At 42.2% G+C, this 22063-nt stretch overlaps 1 protein-coding gene across 2 annotated transcripts in view; it reads left to right on the forward strand.

The window, feature by feature from the left end:
- The first annotated feature begins 1620 nt into the window (after positions 1–1620).
- Positions 1621–22063, forward strand: part of NUP93 (nucleoporin 93) — a 71442-nt gene continuing 50999 nt past the window's right edge. Inside the window, exons 1-2 of one of the 2 annotated variants that reach the window (XM_029965588.1) lie at positions 1621–1892; positions 3574–3691. In XM_029965588.1, the coding sequence (XP_029821448.1) occupies positions 1714–1892; positions 3574–3691 (297 nt within the window). In that variant the 5' untranslated portion in view covers positions 1621–1713. The remainder of the gene's footprint in view (positions 1893–3573; positions 3692–22063) is intronic. The other variant, XM_029965589.1, reaches the window with a different exon arrangement.

Below are 22063 nucleotides of genomic sequence, written 5' to 3' on the forward strand. Positions count from 1 at the left end.
GTTCTGGTCAGTGTCTGCCAACAGAGGCTGTTCCTGGCAGGGGTGCACCTGAGTTATCGCAAGTAAACACTGGAAAGATGTTCTGTACTGCATTGCAGGGCATGAAACTGCTTATTTCCAGCCTCCTCCTCCCTGTTCCGCTCCATCTCGGTGGCACGCTAATCTGGGCAAACAAATCCCGTCTCTGCTATCTCACCTGATTAGGAAGTCAGTGCAAATCCCATCCCTGCCTCCCCCAGCAGCTCCCAGCTTCCCAGAAGTGTGTGGGGAGTGCTTGTGAAATTCTCCCTTCCTGGATGCCGGCTGGTGGGGTTTGTCCTGGCACCCAGGCGGGAGGGATGGGTTTCTCTCTCTAGCTGCATATGTCTGAATGAATCATCATGCAGTGCTTTTAAATCATTTGTCCAGACAGAGGAAGGCACTGCTACTGGTAGTTGTACTTGGGAAAGGTGGCAAGACTGAGAACGTGAGGAATGTTCAAACTGTGCTGTAAAATTGCTCTGGTGTGGTTGAGAAGAAATTCAAGAAATACTTGAATTGCAGGCTACTGTTGGTTTGTAAAAATCTCTGTTTTCTTCTTGGTGGGCTCCCTTGAACCAGATGGTCCCCAGTGATTTTACTTTGGAGTAAATGATAAAGAGCTGGAACTAATGCTTGAGATCTGGTTCACCTTATTTCATCCCAGGCCCTCTGGTTTTGGGTGCACATGCTATGAGAGGCTGTACTGGAGATTTCCATCTCCACACCACAGATGTCCGCGATCTTCAGTGGCTTTACAGAGATGCCCAGTGCTCCTCTCATGTTGGTGTTTTAGCTGCAAGTCATGATTTGGTGTGTGAAGTTGAGGGTGTGGGATTCATGTTTCATTAATGTGGACACAACTGCAGCCACATGTCTTTGTGCACAGTGATCCCAAGCACATACACTTGTGTCCTTTCTGTAACAGCAGCGGCTCCATTCTGAGTTCAGAACTGCACGATGCATTAGTGCCCTTGTCTGGTACAGCCCTTGCCTCATGCTCTATAGTTTATTTAATTATTCTCTCATTGGGTCTGTGCAAGGAATTCTTACACTGATAAAACTCTCTGCAGGCATTGAAATTAGACACAGGTCTTCTGCATTGGAACAAAGTGTACTTCTTTTGACTGGGGGTTAATGAAATATGGAGTAACACATTTTAATAGCTAGTTATGGCTGTCTATGTGCATCTGTAGCTCTTAACCTCATGTTTATGTGTGTTTTCAGCCCTCCTATATTCCTATCGTGCATATGTATGCATCTTTTTATAATATATAAAAATACAGAATGATAGAATGGGAAGGGACCCATAAGGATCAGGGAGTCCAGTTCTCTAAGCTATTTATTTATGTGTGTGTACAAGTAGTTTATGGCTAAATTAACACTAAATTCTCCTTGGGACTTCTCTGCTTTCACCCTCCTTTGTATTAAGGCAATATATGAACTGTCATATGGGATCTGCATCCCACTTCTGACAGGTCCATAAATTACAGTCCTGCAAGGGAAAGCTCTGAGACCACTTGAAAGGATTTCCTTGACATTTAATGCTTGGGGAGGATGGACAGAGCATCCTGTTCTAGAAGACCTGCTCTTGCTGGCCTGTCTGTGACCCTGCAAGTGTGGAAACAGTTTATAGCTGATCAGGAATTTTCTCTCTCTCTCCGAAGTGTGTCTTGATGAAACCCTGCCGCAGAGATGGACACGGACGGCTTTGGGGAGCTGCTCCAGCAGGCAGAACAGCTGGCAGCTGAGACAGAGGGGATCTCAGAGCTGCCTCACGTGGAACGGAACCTGCAGGAGATCCAGCAGGCCGGGGAGCGGCTGCGCTCCCGCACCCTGACCCGCACCTCCCAGGAGACGGCCGACGTGAAGGCGTGAGTGTGGGGCACGGGCACTGCCATCCCGTGTGGGGCACGGGCACTGCCATCCCTTTGTGGGGCACTGGCACTGCCATCCCTTTGTGGGACACTTGGCCAACTGCATCACCCTGTAGTGCAGGATCACTGGGCACTAGCTCATCTTGTGTCTACCCCGTGTGGGGCACTGGCAACTGCATTCCCTGTGGGGGAGCACTGGGGCACTGCCATCACCGTGTGGGGCACGGCACTGGCACCCCCCCTGTGGGCACGGCCACGCCATCCACCCGTGTGGGCACCTGGCACTGCATCCTCGTGTGGGAGCCTGGCACTGCACCCCCTCGTGTGGGACACACCCTATGGCAACTGCATCAACCGCGTGTGGGACACATTGGCACTGCCATCCCGTGTGGGGCAACGTGCACTCATCGATGACCGTGTGGGGCCACGGGGCACTGCCATCCCTGTGTGGGAGCACTGGCACGTGCAATCCCCGTTGGGGCAACTGGCACTGCCAATCTCCCAGTTAGCTGTGGGGCCACCGGCACTGCCATCCCGTGTGGGGCACTGGCAAACATGCCTATCCTGTGTAGGGGGCTACTGGCATCTGCCATCCTTTAGTGGGTGCACTGATTCACTGCCATCACTGCCATCCCTTTGTGGGGCACTGGCACTGCCATCCCTTTATGGGGCACTGGCACTGCCATCCCGTGTGGGGCACTGGCACTGCACACCCTGCATGGGCAGGGGAAGCTGCTCACAGGGTTTAGTTTCTAACGGGTGGGGACTCCTGCGAGGAGGACGTGCCTGGGATAAATATGATGACTGCAAAGCTGGTATTTAGTTAGTGTGGGGTGTCGTGGCTTGAAACCCCCAAAAATCCAATTCTTGAGTCCAAGCCCCCCTCCCACAACTCACCCCAGTGTGAGGGGGGGGTTTTCCAGACACAACACAAGACTCAATATGGGGGAAAGGGAATTATATTACAATTATTACACAAATAAATATTATAATACATTATATACACAATCCTAACTATCTCTCCTATGATAAAGCAATATTTACATTGGATCAAATCTCTTTTCCCTCCAATAAAAGTCCAGAAGGGAATAAGGAAAGATCCTTTCCACTTTCAGGGCAGCAGTGTCTCTCCTCTCCAATGCAGCAGTCATAGCTGGAGTTGTAGCTGCATCTCTTTCCATTATACACAAGGGGGTCTCCTCTCACCCCTCTCAGCCCTTTGGGGGAAAAACACTTTTTTTCCCCATCACAGAGATTTTTTGTTTTGTTTTTTTTTCCCTCCCACCTTTCTCATACTTCCAAAAAACACCAGAGTAATTGAAGGATTTATTTGAGTAGCTGCTGTTCTCGATTTCGGGTGCTAAAGCCAAAAAGTGCATACCTTGCTCTGGCTGCTGCTGAAGGTGTTTTTACCAACACAGTGTACATTTTTTCTGTGTGGAAGGACTTGGCAGCTGTGCAGCACTGCAGTGGAACAGCAGAAAGAGTTCAGCAGGCTGAGGTGGTTGGATAGACACATAGGGCTGTTCTAAGTTTGGTTTTGTGCAGTTTTTATAACATGTCTGGGAGCACTGTCTGTACGTGGCTCGCTGCTGACCTAAATATTGGCAATGAGTCTGGGTTTGGAGTTCTGTCTGTTCAATACTAATTTCATATCTGTACAATTTCATCCTTATAGGTCTGTTCTTCTGGGGTCCAGAGGGCTTGATATATCTCACATTTCTCAACGACTCGAGAGCCTGAGTGCAGTCACTACGTTTGAGCCTCTGGAACCTGTGAAGGACACTGACATCCAGGTAGGGACATTTGTGACACGTGAATTACTGTGCTGGTCACTGCCATTCTTGTGTTGTGGTTCAAAGCTGTTCTTAGGCCTCTGTGGAGATGCTCTTGCTCTGTGTTTAACTCACTGGCTAGAGGAAATGCAGAGGAGGGATGTTGCTTTCAGTGGTGAAAGATGTTTGAGTTAACTGTCAGAAGCAGCATTAAGTATCAAGATAGCAGACATGTATTTTAAGATCCAAATTCTTGCTGAAGTCAAGAAGAACTAGGTACATACTTACTTTCTTTGTGGACCTGTCTTGGTTGGCTTTGCAAGCCTAAATTGCCCAGGGATGCTTCTCCCTCGTAGTTTTGAGACCTATTTTAATGTTTAATTGGAAAATCACATGTGGGACCACTTGGCAATTTTGAGGTGTTGGAATAGGGGCCATTTGAATCAACAACCAGAAGAGGTGAGTATAGCTTTTTTCTTTCACTGCATCTCAGATGTCATAACCTTGTCTTGGTGGTAGACTGAATTTGCCATGTTTCATATGCTTTACCAGGTGATTTAATCTTGTAAATTTTCCTGTAGATTGTCTCCCTGGGTGTCTTAAAAATTCATGTGAACCATCTATTTTTGCTTTCTGGCCGTCGCCTGCCCCTGTAGAGTATCTTCCTGATGAAATCTGCAGGATTCATTACTCAGTTAAGGGCTGGTAATGGAATCGACGTTGTGGGTTGCATTGAAGGTAGCAGTCTGAATTACTGGTTAATCATTTTAAAGTTTATCTTCTCTCCTTACTGGCAGACGACTAAATTATGAGGGTTAAAAGAGTTGTAAGCTCTTCTTTTTTTTTTTTTTTTTTTTTTTTTGCAGGAGTAGTGTGCTCTGAACTACTTAACTTCAGGAGGGGCAGGGATGCATGTGAAATTACCCCATTTTATCTAATGTGTGTTTTATTTTAGCATTTGGTGCTGTCCATTTTGGGTGAATGGGCCCTTAGTTTAGTCTCGTTCTGGTGTTGGGAGCCCTGTGGTCTCCTGTCTTCAGGCAGACTTATTTAATCCCAGTTCTCTAAGGCCTGCTTTCACCAAAAATGAGTGTGCTCTGGAGACTTTATCTATTGCCTGATCATAGAGTGAGAGCTCTAAACCTCTGGCATTGTTCGCTTTCTATCTTTTCTCATTTTATTCCTTTGTTCCAGTTTGTGATGTTGTTGTATTTCTAATTGGTAGTGTTAAACTTTGTACAAGTCTTCCTTGACCTCATTCTGTCTAGATTTTTTTTCAAGAACTCCTGCCTCTTTTTTTCTTTTTCTTTAGAGTTTACTACTGTTGCTAATTCTTTGATTTCTGGTGTTTTTCCTTTCTGCTTTAAGAAGAATCTTTTTGTGGATTCTCAAGCCCAGAAGCAGTGGAGCGCTCGCTCTTTCAATCTGAGATTTGTGGCATGTAAGAAAATAGATAGGACTGCCTGAAAATCACATTTTATGTTATGACTGCTTACCTAACTAAAATGTGAAGGTTTTCTTCTTTCTTAATTATACCAGATCTCGAGGCCTAATTTGTTACCATGATTCTGGTATATTCTTACGGTGATCCCAGAATGTTTTCTCCAGTATATTTTTTTTAGTCACCCTTGTCAATATTTGAATGTATCCTCCTGTTCAGGAAAAGCTTCAAGTTTAACATAAAACTGCTGGTTAATTGTAAATCAATGTGTTTAAGTGGCCAAATCAGCCAATGAGATTCAGCCCTTTCTTTAGGAAAACAGCTTAAAAGTACAAATGAGAAACAGGATTAAAATCAATCATTTAAATCAAAGTTCCCTGTTTGCTCTTTTGCATCATGATTAACACTGGTGGTTTAATCAGTGATCACTTTAACGACTCATCTCTTAGGCCTAATATTCACGTGCTTGGAATCTTAAATTTTTTTTGCAGGCCATGTGCAGAGAACATTCATAGTCAATTAGCTAAGAGTGATTTGCAGTGGGAAGCATGGCCAGGGGCTCCCTTTTAGACCATCTTGCAGGCACATGAGTGAAGTGTGAGTTCTGAGTGTTTTGTCCCTGCTCGTTTTTGCAGTTCACAGGTGCAGTGATTTTTATGTTGTCTTGCAGAACATCATCCTCTGCTCTGTCTGAGGATATTTGCAGTCACATCTCAAGCTGTCTGGCTGGTGTCAACAGTGCTCTGTTACCTGACAGTTACTTGCTTAGAATATGGACAAGTCCCTGCACTCATCTGTAGGTTTGGTATGCAGTCATCAACACTTTCAGGGTAGTTTGTTGCTAGTTATGTAAGACACTGCTGACTGTCCTCTAATTAGCTCTATTAATAAAGAAAGTCTTAAAGTTATTTGGTGCTTTAGATAAAGATGTGCTATGAAAGTTTCTTTCTATGTTACTTTTTCTTATGCCTTCTGATGATGGGATTCGTTTTCCTTATTCCTAAATAATTAGTTTTATAAGGCTCCTTCAGAGGTTTTGTGTTTATTTTGGGCCAGATGTAACTGTCTCTTTGCACTGTGTAGAATACCTCCTCCATAAGTTGCTCCCATTGTTTCTGGAAGGCAGAGTGAACAGTGATAAAAGGGAGGGATCTGTTTATTTCTTTAGGAGACTTTACTCTGCTGTTACTCAGTATTTACACAGACATGCTGGAAGGTTTTAATTCTGTGGATTGGGAAGGGCTGTTCTCTTCTGCATCGAGTCCTCAGCCTGTGCTTTCCAGCGTAACCATTCCTCTTTTTAACCAGCAAAAACTTCTTCATAAATCCTTAATGAACTTGGTTCACACTTCATCATCAGTGTTACAGGCTCAGCTCTCCTTTCTCAGTCGTGTCTTTTCCTCGTGCTCAACACACAGACTTGCAACTCTGTGTAGATTGCAGCAAATTTATTTAGCCTTAAATCCTGTCTGAAACTTTTGTAGAGTCTTTAATTATTCTTTTATATGTGGAGGAGAGCATCCTAAGGCATGAAGTCCCAGGATGCTGATGCAAAACATTCAGAAAGTGTTAAAAGAATTTAGGAATTCACCTTAATAGATTTAGGAATTCACCTTAATAGAAGTCTTGACTTGGGTTAACAAGCAGGAGGGACTTTCTGTACAGAACCTCTTTAAATGGTACACTATAGTGCTGACTAAAAAGTGCACCAAATTGCAACTCAATTAATTATCTGAATTATTTATCAGTTGTAAAATGTAGATTGCTTGCACATAAAAGGGTTGTGAGTCCAGGAAATGTCTCCCACTAGAGCAGTAGGCCGGGAAGATTATGTAAAAGATTCTGGGCTTGCCATTGAATTATAGGAATTTGTATTTTTCCTCTCTCATTTCAAAGCTTGTGTTCTTAAATTGCATGCAGCACAACAAACACTTCTTGCAGTAAATTCAGTTTATAATAATTCTTGTGTCAAGAATTTGTACAGATCAAGATTTTTCTGGGGCATTTTGGCAAAACCTTTTCCAAATTGAATGTGCTACTCAAGTGATTCTCGATGTCATATTTGGCACTATTTATGTGCTTGGGTCTTTTTGTTTGTTCCTTTGTGTCTTATAAAAATCCCAGGTAAGAATTGATCATGTTAGTCTGTATCCCAAAGACAGGCTGTGTGCACATAAACTGATTTGGGTACCTGGGAAGGGTTTGTTGCAGGATCCAGGTCCAGTTCATACCTGCTGAGATAGTTTGCCTGGTTACAGTGTATGTTTATGCTTTATTCTGGGCTGTGGTTTTGAACATGTCACGTTGGCTTGATCCTAGATTTTACCCCCCTCCCTGCTTGTTTTGAAATGTCTAAGCCCAAAATCACGGTGGTAAATGTTAGAAATAGCTTTGCTCTCACTTTTCAAGCTCGTTCCAGCTCTGTGCAGATTTGTGAAATGAATGCTAGAGGCAGACACGAGCTCTCCTTGCGTGCATTGCTCATCTGCTTAGGAGGTTTGAGGTGAAGGCCTGGCTCCATCACACTGAAGGGAAATTTTGTTGAATTATCTCATTTGTACAACTGTTTCACCTTGACCTTCTGATCTAGGCAGAAATGAAATGAAAGGTTGCATAGTAGGGTTTGGTTTTGATTTCTGGGTGTGGATGTTCAGGGTATTGACTGAGTAACTCTCTGGAGGTCCAGATACAGAAATAAGAGCTTTTATCTAAATGAGGGCAGAGGGTTAGACTGAAATCCATCCAAGTGGCAATGGAGACAGACTGAAATTAAGTATCTGGGATATTTTCAAGCTTTTCAAAATACCATGAACAGGTTCTGCATCAAAGATAGCTTTGACTTCTGCTTTAGTGTTGGTAGAATCTGAGTGCCAGGCTGCTTGCTCCAGTACTATGTGTTCTGTTTGTGTATATGTAAGCATATGATTTGTTAGAGTTTTTAAATTATACCAGGTACTGAAAGGGTGTGTTATTCAACAGTCTAGCTCTTACTGCTCTTCTGTATTACCATTTGTGATATACTTTGTGGTATCTGCTAGAATAATACCAAAGCCTGTGGGTAATCTACTAGAGGGTAACTAAAATCAGAGTTTATAAATGGAAATGCTGACACAACCTTAAAGGGGCAGCCTCAAGTGCTGTTCACCATCCATTGTTTGCATTAGCTTAGCCTGAAAATGCATTTTTCCTTTTGCAGATTTTGTCCTTTCCCATTTGCCAAACATTGATTTCTCCCCCCGCCCCCAAGTCCTTCAGTTCTAATGGAGCTTGAAATTAAGGTGGCTTTATTTTTCTGTGGCTTCCTCGCTCACCCAAATCGATGATGCCAGCACAGCTGTGGGGACCTTTTAACCATCGCAGAGCCGCGGTGGGGAATGCAGGAGGGCAGCCTTCCACCTCAGCTTTTTGGGGCTGCTCTTGGTTTCTTTGCATTGCTGCGATGCAAGGAGTGAAAAATAGTATTTGCAGCCCTAGTTTGAATTCTTCAAAAGCTGTAGGAATCTTGGGCTCCAAAAATAGCTCCAAAAATACCTTTCTACAAAGGTTCTCAGAAGTAATTTTTTTTATCCTCCCGCTGGTAGTGCATGCCAGTGTCAAACCCTGCTGTCTCCTTTGCCTAGGTTGTCTCACTGCTTGCATTCAGGATTTGAGCCCTCATGTACACATTTGGGCAAGTAAGTCAAGAATATGAATATCCTGGTAATTAATGTGGCCAGAGGCAGTTTTAACACAATTGAAGAAAGCAGTGATAGGGAGTGAATGAGTATTTTGACGTGCAGCAAATGGAGTTAAGGGATGTGGACCTTAGAAATATAAATTACAGAAACTTCCTCAACCCACCTCTGAGGTGTTTGCATGTCTCCCTTCTTTAGGTAACGTGTAACAATTTTACATAAATTGCAGCCAAGGGCTTTTGCAGCCTGGGTGAGACAGGCAGGGGTTTGATGGCCTGTCTGCCACCTTCCTGACCCTGACAGAGTCCCAGAGCCATCAGAATGAACAGGCTGGCCCTGAGCCTCCCAAGGCCTGTCCTGATTAAAGGATGTCCTGGAAAATGGCAAGATGTGCATAGACTGGGATGTGACTGGGATTTAAGAGTGCAGGCTTCTCTGTTTCATAGCCAGAATGGCTGGGGTTTGTTTTGGTTTAAGTTAAAAGGAATAAAAAACAAACAAAAACAAACACACAAAAAAAATAAACCTCTCTCCTTTTGGCCTCAGATAGGTGAGTGAATCACACTGTAGAAAAAGAGAGATGAGAGAGGGAAAAAAAAGCCAAAGACATTGGGAATGTATTTGGGGGTTTTGGTGTTATTTTTTCTTTGCTTGTTGCTTTTTCCCTCACATCCTTAGTAAGCAGCTGTTTTCTGTAGTTTTCCTTACTGCAGCAACATGGTTTAGTAGTGCAGTTTTAAATTACCCTGGCCTTACTAACCTTAAAAACAAACATGCATGCCCCCCCCAAAACCCAAACCTTGGCACATTTAGTGTGGAATACTCTGGCATTTCGTTAGTTGGCCAGATTACAGTCACTCAATAAATGCTGTGATATTGAATTATTTCAAATTTATTTTTTTTTGCTTGGTTGCATGCTGATTGGAGTAATTATGTGGTGATGTTCCAGTTCATTATGGTTCTGATCAGGGATTCCTGACTCTAAGGTAGTTGGGAACAGCGTGTGTAAACAAGAGGGTCTGAAAGGGATATTTCAAAACTTTATGCTAGTGCAAGGTCATGAGGTGGAAAAATTGGGAACTCTTGTTCTATTAGCTGTGTTTATTGATCTATTTAAATTCAGCTATGTCCTGGCACATTTCACATTTCCTGTCTGCTTAATCCAGATATGTTCTCTGCATCTCAAATAGGTACAACTGTAGACTTTTAGCAAATGTCTTCATTTCCCCTCCCCTGTTCTCCTTTTGCTGTGTAGCTCTGCCCTTGGATGACAGGATGCCCTGGATGCCCTTGTTCCAATTCCTAATTGAATGTTACCTCGTACCCCTGTGAAGGAGCAAATGTGGTATAAAAGGCAGCTTTGACATCACATATCCCCAAAGCATCTCCTATGCTGAGGTGTAAATATCTCTGCTTCTCTTGGAAGCACTGCAGGATCCTTTAATAGAGTGAACCTGGGTGTGATACCTGAGTCAGGATTTCACCCAGACCCTGCTGGTAGCAATGTTACTATTGCAGGAAGTACTGTGGGATCATTATTGACTTTCAGGATCTGTGTTCCATGTAACCAGGAGGGTGGCACCTCTGGCAATGTTGTACCTCTCTGTGTCACGCAGTCCCATTAATTTAGTGCTGGCTGAGGTCTTGTATTGACCACTGACCTAGACAGTGTGTGCTCAGCATGTGCAAATGAACTGTTGGAGTTGGTGTTTTCATGGTGCTAGAAAGATTTAGTAGAATGGTTTCATCTCTGTGGTTACAGTGGGATTGGTGAGAAGAAAGAATTTGCTGAGATGCAAATTCTTGCAACCTGCCAATTTGCCTCCTCTACGTATCATACCATAGAGCACTTCCTTGGATTAAAGAAATGGTTTTATTTATTTATATGAGGCTCAAATGTAGCTTTTGCAAAGCACAACTCCCATCTTGTTTTGTAAAATTTTGAAACCATTACAATAAAAGTGTAGACCTTGTAGGAGAGGATTTCCAGTACCTTGATTATAGCTCTGAAATAAAAAATCTGCAGGGCTGTGCTGGAATTTCACAGTGGAATTGATTCCACACAGAAGTGAACCAGGTTCATCTATGTTGTATTTAAGGGGAAAAAAAGTTGTCAAAAATAAACGAGAAGGTAAATGAGGTTTCTAAAATATGAACAGCATTTTGTATAGCACCAGTGTAAGACCACAGTTTGGAGGTTTTCTTTTTTCATTCATTCTTTATTTTTAAAGCAGTCCAGTTTTCTCAGTGGACCTTGGTATATCTTTCCAGTGCCTCTGTGGAAATGGGAAGTGGAAACTCTTGGCTTTGGGAAGCCCTGCTCACAGCCACACAGAGGCATTGGTGCAGGGACTTTTCAGAGATGGCAGAACCTTTCAGTCCCAGCGTTGCAGTGGGTTAATGGATGTAAGCTGTAGGTTTGGCACTGAAAAATGAACACTTACCTATTTAAGTCAGTATGGCTTTTCAGCTCTTCTGAAAAAGAGAAGTAAAGAAAATTTCCCAGCTGCAATAGGAAAAAGAGAATTCCGATCTTCATCAAACTTGTCTGAAATGAGGCAGAAAGACTTGGAGCTGGCCTGTAAGAGAGGTGGATTTGTTACCCTTCTCCTAAGCTATTGCTTTTGCAGGGTTTTTTTGCTAGTCTTTATTACATGAGCATTGTCTTGACCACCTTTCTCAACTAATTCCTCATGGTGCTGTGAGCTGTACAGAAAAAATCACTCTTCCACAAGGGAAATCTGTAATGTGAGCAGGCCAGACTCTCTCACTGAACTCCTGTGGTCACAAACAGCATAAAACCCTGGACACTTTCTTTTCAGCAAGGCAGTTCATCAAATTTATTAAGAAAACCAGCAGCTGCTGCAGCTCTTGACTCCCTCCCCTCCTTTCAAGCCCCCCTAATTTACTCAGGCCTCTTGAAAGTGTTACTGCACTGATGAATTCCACTGGGGTTTATTACTGAACCATTTGCCTAATTTAGCAGTCTGGGAAAGGCCACAGGTACATTGTTGTGCATGGCCTCCTCTCCACTATAGTAATTAGTCAGTTTGACTCCACATCCAAAATCTTAATCCTAGGCATTATCAAGCTTTGCTTTAAAATAGTCACTAACTACAAAGTGTGTCAACTGTTTATCAATGCCTGGGCATCAAACTGAGATGTACTTGAGCTTCCCCGTGCGAAACAGCAGCCTGGAAATTTGGCACTTTGCAGAAGAAATGTTTGGGTTGTGTGCATGGATGTTTTTTAACTTTCTTTTTGAAGTCAAAATGAATTCTTATTCCTGCCAAGATATGCTCCTGAAAGAAAGTTGCAGCCTTTTGAGGTAGAACTAAGGATACATGCATTTGCTTCACTCATTTAGATTTTTGGCACAACTTCTGTTCTCTCTGCGTCCTTTTTGTTTTATTTCCTGTCCTTTATTTCTCATCTTTCTTCATCTCTCATTTTTTTTCTTACTCCACTTGTGTTTATTCCCTTTGCTTTTCTGCTCTGGATTCATCTATTACCTCCTCCCTGCTCTTTACTCAGGTCTCTGTTTTGACAGTATTTTGGGTGCAAAAGGGTTATTTGCTTACTTGGAATTAAATCATTAAACTTCTGTTAAAACAAAAAGCATTTATTGTGAAATGTCTCATTGGTTTTCCGTGCCTGTGAAAATGAGTGAAAGAAGCTTAAGGGAGATAAGTTGGAAATTTTCTGTACCATTCCTTTACTTGTATCTCAGCAAACATGCAAGATGCATGGTGCTTCCACCAGAAGCTCCAACATGCTTGTGCAGCATTTTGAACCACAGCTAACAGATTATTTTTTAAGTTAATTGGAACAGCATACTTAATTGTTGCTTGGTAAAAAAGGCTTGAGAAGGCTGGAGAGATTTAGTTTTAAAATAACTTTATAGAGGAATGAGTTAGCATGTTGCCAGCTGTTGTGACTGCAGTGGAAGTCTCTGTGGACTGTGCTTTTGAAGCAGCAATTTCTGGGTTCTGTGTTATCTCCTGTGTTTACTGTGGGGTAGAGGTGGAAAAGGGAAGAGAGGTTTTCTAACTTGTGCTATTTTTGAGCGAGCAAAGGGAAGGCTTGCCAGTGTTACAGGAGTGCTGTTCAAAGGCTGGTGGATGAGGAAAGACAGCAGGAAACACCTCAGTGCTTAATTTCAGTTTCAGCAGCTTTATTAAACCCTTTTGAATGCTTCAGTTGGCTATCCTAGACTTGATACAGGATTAGCTGAAACTAAATCTGTCATAGTTGATTTCTTAGACCACATTTGGGACCGATCTGTTTGGTTGCCTTTACGTGCTTATTGTCAGCACCAGATAACTCAGAGGAGAAGCACTGACAGAGATGTTCATGAGGATATCTGCTTGCTTTATTAGGCATCTCCTTGTTCCCTGGTGGTTAGAGACTGGCTCTCCCTGAAGCACGAGGAATAATAATTCTTTCCTCAATTTTAGTGTTAAGCTCAGCTGTAGATACTGTCAATATCCATATACAGACTGAGTCAGTTTTTAATCCCATTATGTTTTTGGCCTTGTCATCTTCCTGTGGTAGTAAGTTCCACAATCCAATTACAGATTATGTTAAAATTTATTTCCTTTTATTGGTTTTGAGCTTGGCATCATTTAACCAGACATAGTTTCCTTTTTGTTCAGATCTGTATGAACTGGATTTCTGGATCTGCCCTTTCTGGAACACTTATTTCACAGACTTTTAAAGTACCAGCTCTTGATTCCTTTTTATTAACGTTATTCATCCCCAAAGTGTTCCCACCTCATGCTTTTGCTGATTCCCCAGGTCTGCCCTGCAGTTTCCCTTCTGAGGGTGGCTGTCCAGCTCACATGGTGTTCTTGATAACACCCCATTGTTGTTTGGTTTTCCTGATAACGATGTTCAGTGTAGCCAAACCCGGTGTGAAAGGCAGGAGGAGTAATCTGTGAAGGATTTGATTTTAATCTTGGATAAGTGGGAGTGCACAGGTGGGGATACCATACAGTATCATGACAAATCCTTATCTCTAAATGTGTTTGCAAGCCAGTAGGATTCTTTGGGCCAGATTCTAATGTATGAGAAAAGACATTTCTGAAGACAAGTGGGGGAGGAAATGGAGGGGGGGGGAAATAACCAAACCACATTTCAAACATATGAGTGGGAACTCGCATGTTATCTCCAGATCCTTGGAGCAGTAATTGATTTTGCCTGCTATGGTTACCATATAGTAACTCTGAAACATTCATTATTTCTTTCCTCTCCTGCCCCAAGGCTTGTAGCAAAAAATGCGGGTTTAAATCCTTTTACTTTGTCTGTTAAGTAGATACAAAAACCTGAAGGCTTTAATGACTCTGAAATAAGCACTAATGCAGTAGTCAAAAGGCTCACCATTCTCTTGACTAAAAGAAACTGTGACCATCTTTAGCTCCTCCTGAAAGCTAAGTGCTGGAAGCTGGATGCAAAGATCTGTCCCACTGTGGAATTACACATTTGGACCTTGTACTCTGGTTTGATTCAGGTTTTTTATAGAGCTAACCCTGCAGTATTTCTTTTAGTACCCATCTGTCTTGATTTAATTTTTCCAAGGTAAAAAATGGCTTGTTTAGAAAATTTGTAGCTCATTGCTACTGAACAGATACACTGTATCAACATCACTTAATTTTGTTTTGCTGTTTGACTTGAGGTTAATGTTTTGGCTTCTCATTTGCTGGTAGGATGAAGTGCATAACAGTGCTGTGTGTCATTAGTTAATGTTATGCTAAATGTTTTGTTGTTTGTCTGTGGTTTCATACCCTTAGATGCTTTCTCTACCTTTGCTAATGTCCTCTTGATTTTTTTCTTTTTTTCCCCCCTCTTCTGAGAAAAACCTTGGTGTCTGTTTTTCATGAGCTTTTGACTTAGTGAATTATGGAAATAAGCCCTCAAGGTGGATACATCCTCTGGCTCGTTGCTGGAGCAGGGGGGAGCTGAGCAGGGAATGATTCCTTTGGCTAAGAGGCCATGGGTAACTTGTCACTCAGTTATGTCCCTGTTAGTCACTGTAGCAGAATTGTTAACTTGGTAACTTCTTTCCTTCTTTCCTCTGGGTTACTGTATTTGCTGGCTTTAAGAAATAAGGTTCTTTTGCAGCAGAATAGCAGAACAGATCTCCTTCCTGCAGGGGGTTGAATCTGCAGTGTGTCTTAAAGGGCAGGATTTAGTTGTTTGTCTCAGTAGGTCTGTCTTCTCTTGGTTACAGGTTTGCTGTATCTGTCTTACAAAATCTCTTGCTCAAACTCTTCTGCGTGCATTGCCGCTGAAGAAGTGCCTGTAACATTTTCTCTCTGAGATGAAATACTAATTTTCAGCCAATATATTATGTATTAGCAATGCATCCTGGCAACAAACGTTGCCTGAAACCACATATTCAGAGAGGAAGGTGGGAAGCGCAATTCAAAGGCTGGAGTCATTGCAGAGACAGCTCAGCAGAACATGTTGCATGTGGGAAGTGCCCCAGAGGATCCAGGGAGGGTTCATCTCCCTGGGGAGTTTCTATATCTGTGGATTTTATGCAGCCCTCCGAGGTGGATCCTTTTGCCTTCAGCACGCCTGGCTGGTGTCATCTATAGGAAGGAACACACCCTGGTGCTGGATTTGCAAATGCAGTGTTTGTCTTGTGGCACAGGTGCTGGATAGTTATGGCCATCCAGCAAAAAAATGAGGATTTTTCTGATGCTTTACAGGAACCTCGACATGGAAACTTTGAAACTGGAAAGAGTCAGATGCTGAAGGAGGAGAAGGATGGCCACCACTTATAAAGGAATGGGGTTTCCTGCACTCTCTTATATGCTGGTTAATTGACTTTAAGCAGGTTAAAGCAGCAGAGCATCTGGGGCAGGAGTTACAGTCTGGTTGTCCATGTCTCTGCAGAGCAGAGAGAGCTGGGCAGGCTGTGCCTTTGCATTAGTGAGGCTCTTTCTGGTGTCAGTGGCAATGGTTTGCTGATTTCATCCTTTTCCCAGCTGAAGTTCCAGAATGATATATTGAAAAGTGTCATGCCCAGTATCCTGTACCTCTGTGCCTTACGGAGAATGCATGCAGCAGACAATGAAATGGAATTGCTGTCACGTGTGACTAAAGAAAAGGGCTTTTGGTTTCTTTCACAATTTATATTTCAGCAAGTGCTGCAATTTGTTTTTGTAAGCTGAAAGTGTCGTTAATGCACTTCCTTGAGAAGCTGAGGAGTTCTGTTCAATAGTGGATTTGTGGAGGCAGTGTAGCTAGGCAGGACCTCAGCATTTAAACATAACTCCTGAGCTTATCGATTTATTTCACTCAAATGTTTTACCTCTTGAAACAACCCTTTACTACAGTTACTGCACTGGATCATTGGCCTTGCTGTGTAGTATCGACTAATTATCTTAAAAAATGAACTTCCAGCTTCCAGAGCAAATCAGGAGTGACACCTTGTCAGCACCATGAGTGGGAACCTCTTCCTCCGGCAGAGAGGCCTCCACGTGGGCACAGAGTGGTGCTGCTCAGGGTGAGGTTGATGGCCCTGAGAAGTGCCAGGTTTGAAAGGCTGAAGTGCTGGCCTTTCTAGTACCGTTTGTGAAATCAGTGCAGTGTGTTAATGAATGTGACTGCCATTGATGGGCGTCGCTTCACAGACTAAATCTTGTTTACTCAGACTGACAGTCTGGCAGCTGATTCCTTTGGGCTCTTCTTTTCCAGGGCCATGGTGAGTGTAAATGATTGAAGTGCAGTGCTACCTTTTGAAGTGTTTGTATGAATTCAGTGCCTTTTGATGCACAGTCATCCACTCCATCAGAGTAATCTTACCTGTGGGATCATCAGAGCTTCCTTTTGCATTAATATCAAATATTTAGTTAATTGTTACTTCTGATAGCCCAGCAAAAATAAAACAGGAAGAACTGTCTGTTGTTCCTTATTTTTTGGGTATGATTTAGATCTGGGATTTTTTTCCCATTAATCTCTGAAGAACATGCACAGGTGTTACTAGAAGGATCTGCTGAACAAGCTATTGCTACCATGTCAAATTTCTGTGGTCAGTACTTGTGTTTATTACAAAAAAACCTTAGTGATTCTTAGAATGTGTTGTTGAAATATCTTTTAAAAGAGTTTTTAGCATTATTTTCAAGATAAGCTTCAGCTGTTTTGGAGCATAGGTGCACTGACAGGCCTAGGATATAGAAGCACAGGGAAATGAAGGCTGAAATAGGAGCAGGTTCATGCAAATCAGTATTGAGTGTAACTGTGGAGATCTCAGGACTGGAATCTCCAGCAGAGCTGCAATTCAGTGTATTGAATTGTTAGAGTGTGCAGCCAGGTGGGTTATTGGCAGTGCACATCTGCATTGCTTCTGCCTCCAGTTACAGCAGCTTCCAGCTCTTTGACTGTCTCGTGGTTTAAAAGCAGGGACTTTAAAAGCAGGCAGTGAGCAACAACAGGGAAATGTTGCCCTACAAGCTCATAATCATAACTTATATTAATGACTGGCATGATATTTTTTCTATGTCAAGCTAAAACAATTAAGAGGTTCAGTTGCACATGGAATATCAAAATGCATTTGTTACTTGACTTTGACTTCTTGACATCTATATTCAGATCTAAACAAATGTGTCTGATGACAAATTGTATCTTACATTGGTTTATAGCACACTTTGTGAAAACAACTAAAATGGAACCCAAGCATTTAGCTTTTGAAGCCAGAGGCTCTAAGTGAGGTATAAAAATGGAGAGTGTTCTGGAGTTTTGGGTTTCGGTTTTTTATTTCGGTTTTTCAGGGGAATGGAGGATGGATTTAGAACAAGAGCTCATAAAGAGCCAAGGATATAGGATTTCAGCACTTGAGATTCGTCCATTTGGACTGACTGACTGAAAGCAGCACATTGAAATCAAACCACCAAACTGCTGTCAGAGGTGCTGGGGATGAACAGGGAATGGTTTTTTTATTTCAGAGATTCTGCAGGACAGAAGGAAGAAGGGAATGTCTGTTACCAACTTTGAAAGCAAGCATCTGAAATACGTTCCAAGAGTATTTTGGAGCAGGAATGCCAGTTTAAATATTTATGCAGCATTTTATTGCACTGATTCAAATATTGAATAGCACCTGACCCTTGAATTTTTGGATCCATGCCTGACTGGCACCCCCTGATGTGTATATTTACTTAGAAAACGGCCTTCTGTGGCAGCTGCTTTTCATTGCAGGAAATTGGGAAAGCTGGATTTTGATCCAATTTTTGTCATGATTTTCATGCTTGACTTTGAGTTCAAGAAATGCTTTCCTATGCATCATTTTCTTCAGCTGAGAAATAAGAGTTGCATTTACCATTTTCTCAGACCTCTATTGTTCACAGCCCTGATCAGTATTTGACAGCGTTTAACTGACCTCCAACTTCCCTCCCTCAGATACCAGACCTTGTAAAAAATAAGGTTGTTTGTCTGCATCAGTAGTTTCCTGGTTTGGCAGTGCTGGGCAGCACAGTCCTTGGCTGCCCCTGTGCTCCATGGACTGTCAGCAGAGCTCCTTTCCCCACCTGAAACAAGGAACTGAAGCTGTGCTACAAACACCTGTCCACTGCTGAAACCTCCCCTTAATCCTGAAGACACCTCCAGTCTGGACTGGAGATCTTCAACTCCTCTGAGCTGAAATTGTGCTAAGACTACAATTGGTTGTGCCCTGGGTTGTGGCCACACAAAACCCCTGTAACCTGGCAGTTGATTAGAGTCATAGGCTAAAACTTTGGTCAATACAGCTGCTGCTACTACCCAATATAATAATTTTATGCAGCAGTATTTTGTAGCATGGTGACTGTCACTTGAGATGGATTATTTACGATGTGCCTGATGTAGAGAGAGTGAGATGAAGCAGCAAAACCTAGTGATGAGAAGTCTGGCCTGGCCTATTGCTGGGCACCTACCCAGCTCCTGAATTGGATCTTGCACCAGCAAACTGCTCTTGGGGTCTGTGAGGACTTGGGTATTCCTGCCCCTTGGCTGCCAGACCTGCAGCATTGGCTGCTCTTGCAGAGCTCAGCCTCAAGATGCAGATGCCCTGACTTCAAAATATCAGCAAAAAGTCTTTCCAGATTCCCAGCCGAGCTCTGTGCTTGTTTATAGCTGAAACCCCGGGGATGCAAGATAGTTTTAGCAAATAAACGTGAGGGATCTGTGGAGGGATTTCTGAAACAATCATTCTCTGTTTCCCTCTGTGTATTTGCAGACTTGGAGAAGAAAATGGAGAATTTGGTTGGCTTGTTTACCCAAGCTATTACACTGGCTTAGCTGTTCCATGATGAAGTTCCATTTCAGTACTGAGCTTACTAGGCTGTGGAGATAAAAATTATCAATTTGATTGGTTTTGTCCTCCTGTTTTTACGTTCAAGCTTCACAGGGTTGGATCAATGTCTGCCACCATTTCTTCCTGAAAAACAGACTCACCCTGAAGCTTTCTGCAGACACAGGGAGCTGCTCCAAGTATCCAAATGCTGTGGGATTTTTTGCACCGTTAAGAAATATAGTGGTGGCTCAGCATTATGGCCATGGCTTTGAATGGGAAACCAGTGTTAACTAAATTTAAAACATTTGTTCTGTGGCAGAGCAATACTGCCTGATGCCCACGCTTTCCAGAGGGTGTCCAGATCCCATACTCTGCAGAGCTTGCCTTTGGCTTCATTTGATCAAACTGATAGGATCTGTTGAGAGGGATCATGCAGGACTGATGTTGTGCAGGCAATTCAAATCTATGAATTGGATTAAAATCCAAATGTTAGTATGCTTTGATGGGATTCTTTTTTGTTTGCTTTTGACTGAGATGCTTTTTGGAGATAAAGTTGGAACCAGCTCCTAATCTGCAGTTGCTTGGGGCTTAGATGTCTGAGGTTTCTTTACTTTGCTGCTCTTACCTATTGACCTGCTTGATTAATTTTGTGTCTGAACTTCTGTCCTTTTTATTCCTGACTCTTCTGCCCTGTCAGTACACAGCTGAAAACCAAAAATCTGTACAGTTCAGAAGACCAATTAGGTTTAGACTTCAGGATAAATACTTGTTGGCTGTGAAATAGTATGTGCTTCATTTCTTGTTTCAAGAGTCTCTTATTTTTTTCTTTTATTTAGAGCTGAGCTTGACAAAGAAGGATGAGAGCAGATGCAGTTATAAAGGGTGCATTGTATTTTTACTGCAGTACTGAAGTATTGATTGTTGACTTATTGGTAGGCTTAATGCACAACCATTTCCTTAGTTAGTGTTTGAATGTCCATTAAAATGTTGGCTTGGTGCCAGAACGTTGAAATCCTGCATTTATAATATAATTTGTCTATCCAAAAGTACTAATGTGGTTGGGATTTAAAAAAAAAAAAAGATAAATAGACAAGTCTTGAGTTTCCTTGTTTTGTATTTGTTAACCTTCACATGCTGAAATGAACCTCTGAAGTAGGAGATGCTGGAAAGAAGACAGAGGGACAAAACAGAGAGGGTTAAGCTTGTTTTGGTTTATGCATGTCTCTGGTTTTGGGTGGTGGCATGACCACACTTGTGGTGGAGAATGATGTTTTCAGCTATCTGCTTCTGTCAGGTAGTTTTGCTGTTTGTTACAACCTGCCATGAAGAACAGTAATTGTACAAAGCCTAAAGATTTCACTGCAGCTGGAAGTAAGTACTGGAGATGAAGGGAGACCAGAACAGCTTTCTGCTCTCCCAAATGTGGGGGGAAACAGTTGACAAAAGGTGAGGATCCAAGAGTTTGCCCTCTGGCCACTGTTCTGAGCATTATTTAATCTCTCACGTAGACTTGTAGCCAAGACTTGCTGCAGTCCCTTTCCTATCATTTCAGCTTTCCATTAAATAATAAGATTTTGTAAGGTAGGGTTATTGCCTGTTAGAGTCTACCATTTTAAAAGAAATTAGTATGATACTTTTGCCAAAAAAAAATAGATGGTTTTCTCTCACTGGAGAGTAGTAGCAATTGCTCCACTTCTGAGCAAATGCTCATGAGTGGTGTAATTACTGAGATGAAGCTTGTGCTGATATTTGTGTTAAAATTGACTTCTTTTCTGCCATGGAATATTTTGGGATTAGTGTTTCTTTCCTCTCTGATCTGACCTTCTCCATTCCCCTGTTTCAGTAATCTGCCAGATCCGATCGTTCTGTGTAGAGGTGATTGTCATCATTGTTCACTATATTTCTAAAATGCACAAAGATGTTGCAAAAAAACTTACAGATTTCGTTTCCCTATGCAGTTCAGATCCATTCAATTACTGTGGCTGGTCTGTTGAATTTTATGGTGATTGTTCAAAATTTTGAGTTTGGGTGACAAACGATGAAGCAATTTGGAAATGAGTCTCTCCACTTTCATACCAAGGAAACAGAGAACATAACAAGCTGCTTTGGATTTCCAGCTCATCTTTGTGTGAAGTATACAACACAATTTCTAAGCATTTGTGCTCCTTTCCATGGACTCTTGTATGGCATGGTCCCAGCTTACCTGACTTAATCAGAGTTTACCTTTAAAAGGTAGAAAAGAAAGGATGTTACCATATAGCCATTTAATTAACACTATGGCAACAACTATTTATAGACTTTAAATAATTGCAGTGCCAAATTAAGTTGCCCTGTTCCACTTTTTTAGATTGTAGCAATTGCAAGAGATGATAAACTCCCTCTCTCCAGAGGGGTGAATTAATAGGTGTTCCAGAAGGCCTGGAAGGGGCAGGATTTGATTGCATTCCTTGAATGCAGAACACCCAAGGCTCTCAAATCAGATAGCAAAGACAATCTGTTGAAAGTGTACATGGACTTGCAGGAAAGGCCTTTCCTGATAATGGAGGACCCTAGGGAAAATGCATTTTGGGTAGTGTTCAACTTCAGCAGCTGGAAGATCTTGTTTGGAACAAATATTAATAAAATTTTCTTATAAAAGGAAATCAAGTATTCTTTATCTTTGCCTCCAGCATGTCCTTACTTCCAATAAATACACACAGGAATTAATGTTATTTGCAGAACCCTAGTTCAGTAATAGTACATAAATATGTTACATCATAATTGAGTAAAAGCTAATATTTTTATTTAAAAGTATGCATTGATGTGTGTAAATTTGACTGCACTACTGAAGCTGCTGTGTGTGTTTGCTTAATTAATAGTAAATGGAAAGTGGTTGACCCAAACTCCCCAGTAAATACATCTGCAGCCTGTGATCTTGTGCCCAATAATGGTGAGAAGGATAATGCTTCACTAGATGTCTCTGGTTTACAGCCTGGTGTGGTATCAGAGCTGCAATTCCCTGTGGA

This window comes from Manacus vitellinus, unplaced genomic scaffold (genome assembly GCF_001715985.3).
Source record: "Manacus vitellinus isolate BGI_N305 unplaced genomic scaffold, ASM171598v3 scaffold_10_pilon, whole genome shotgun sequence".
NCBI classification, from domain to species: Eukaryota; Metazoa; Chordata; class Aves; order Passeriformes; family Pipridae; genus Manacus; species Manacus vitellinus.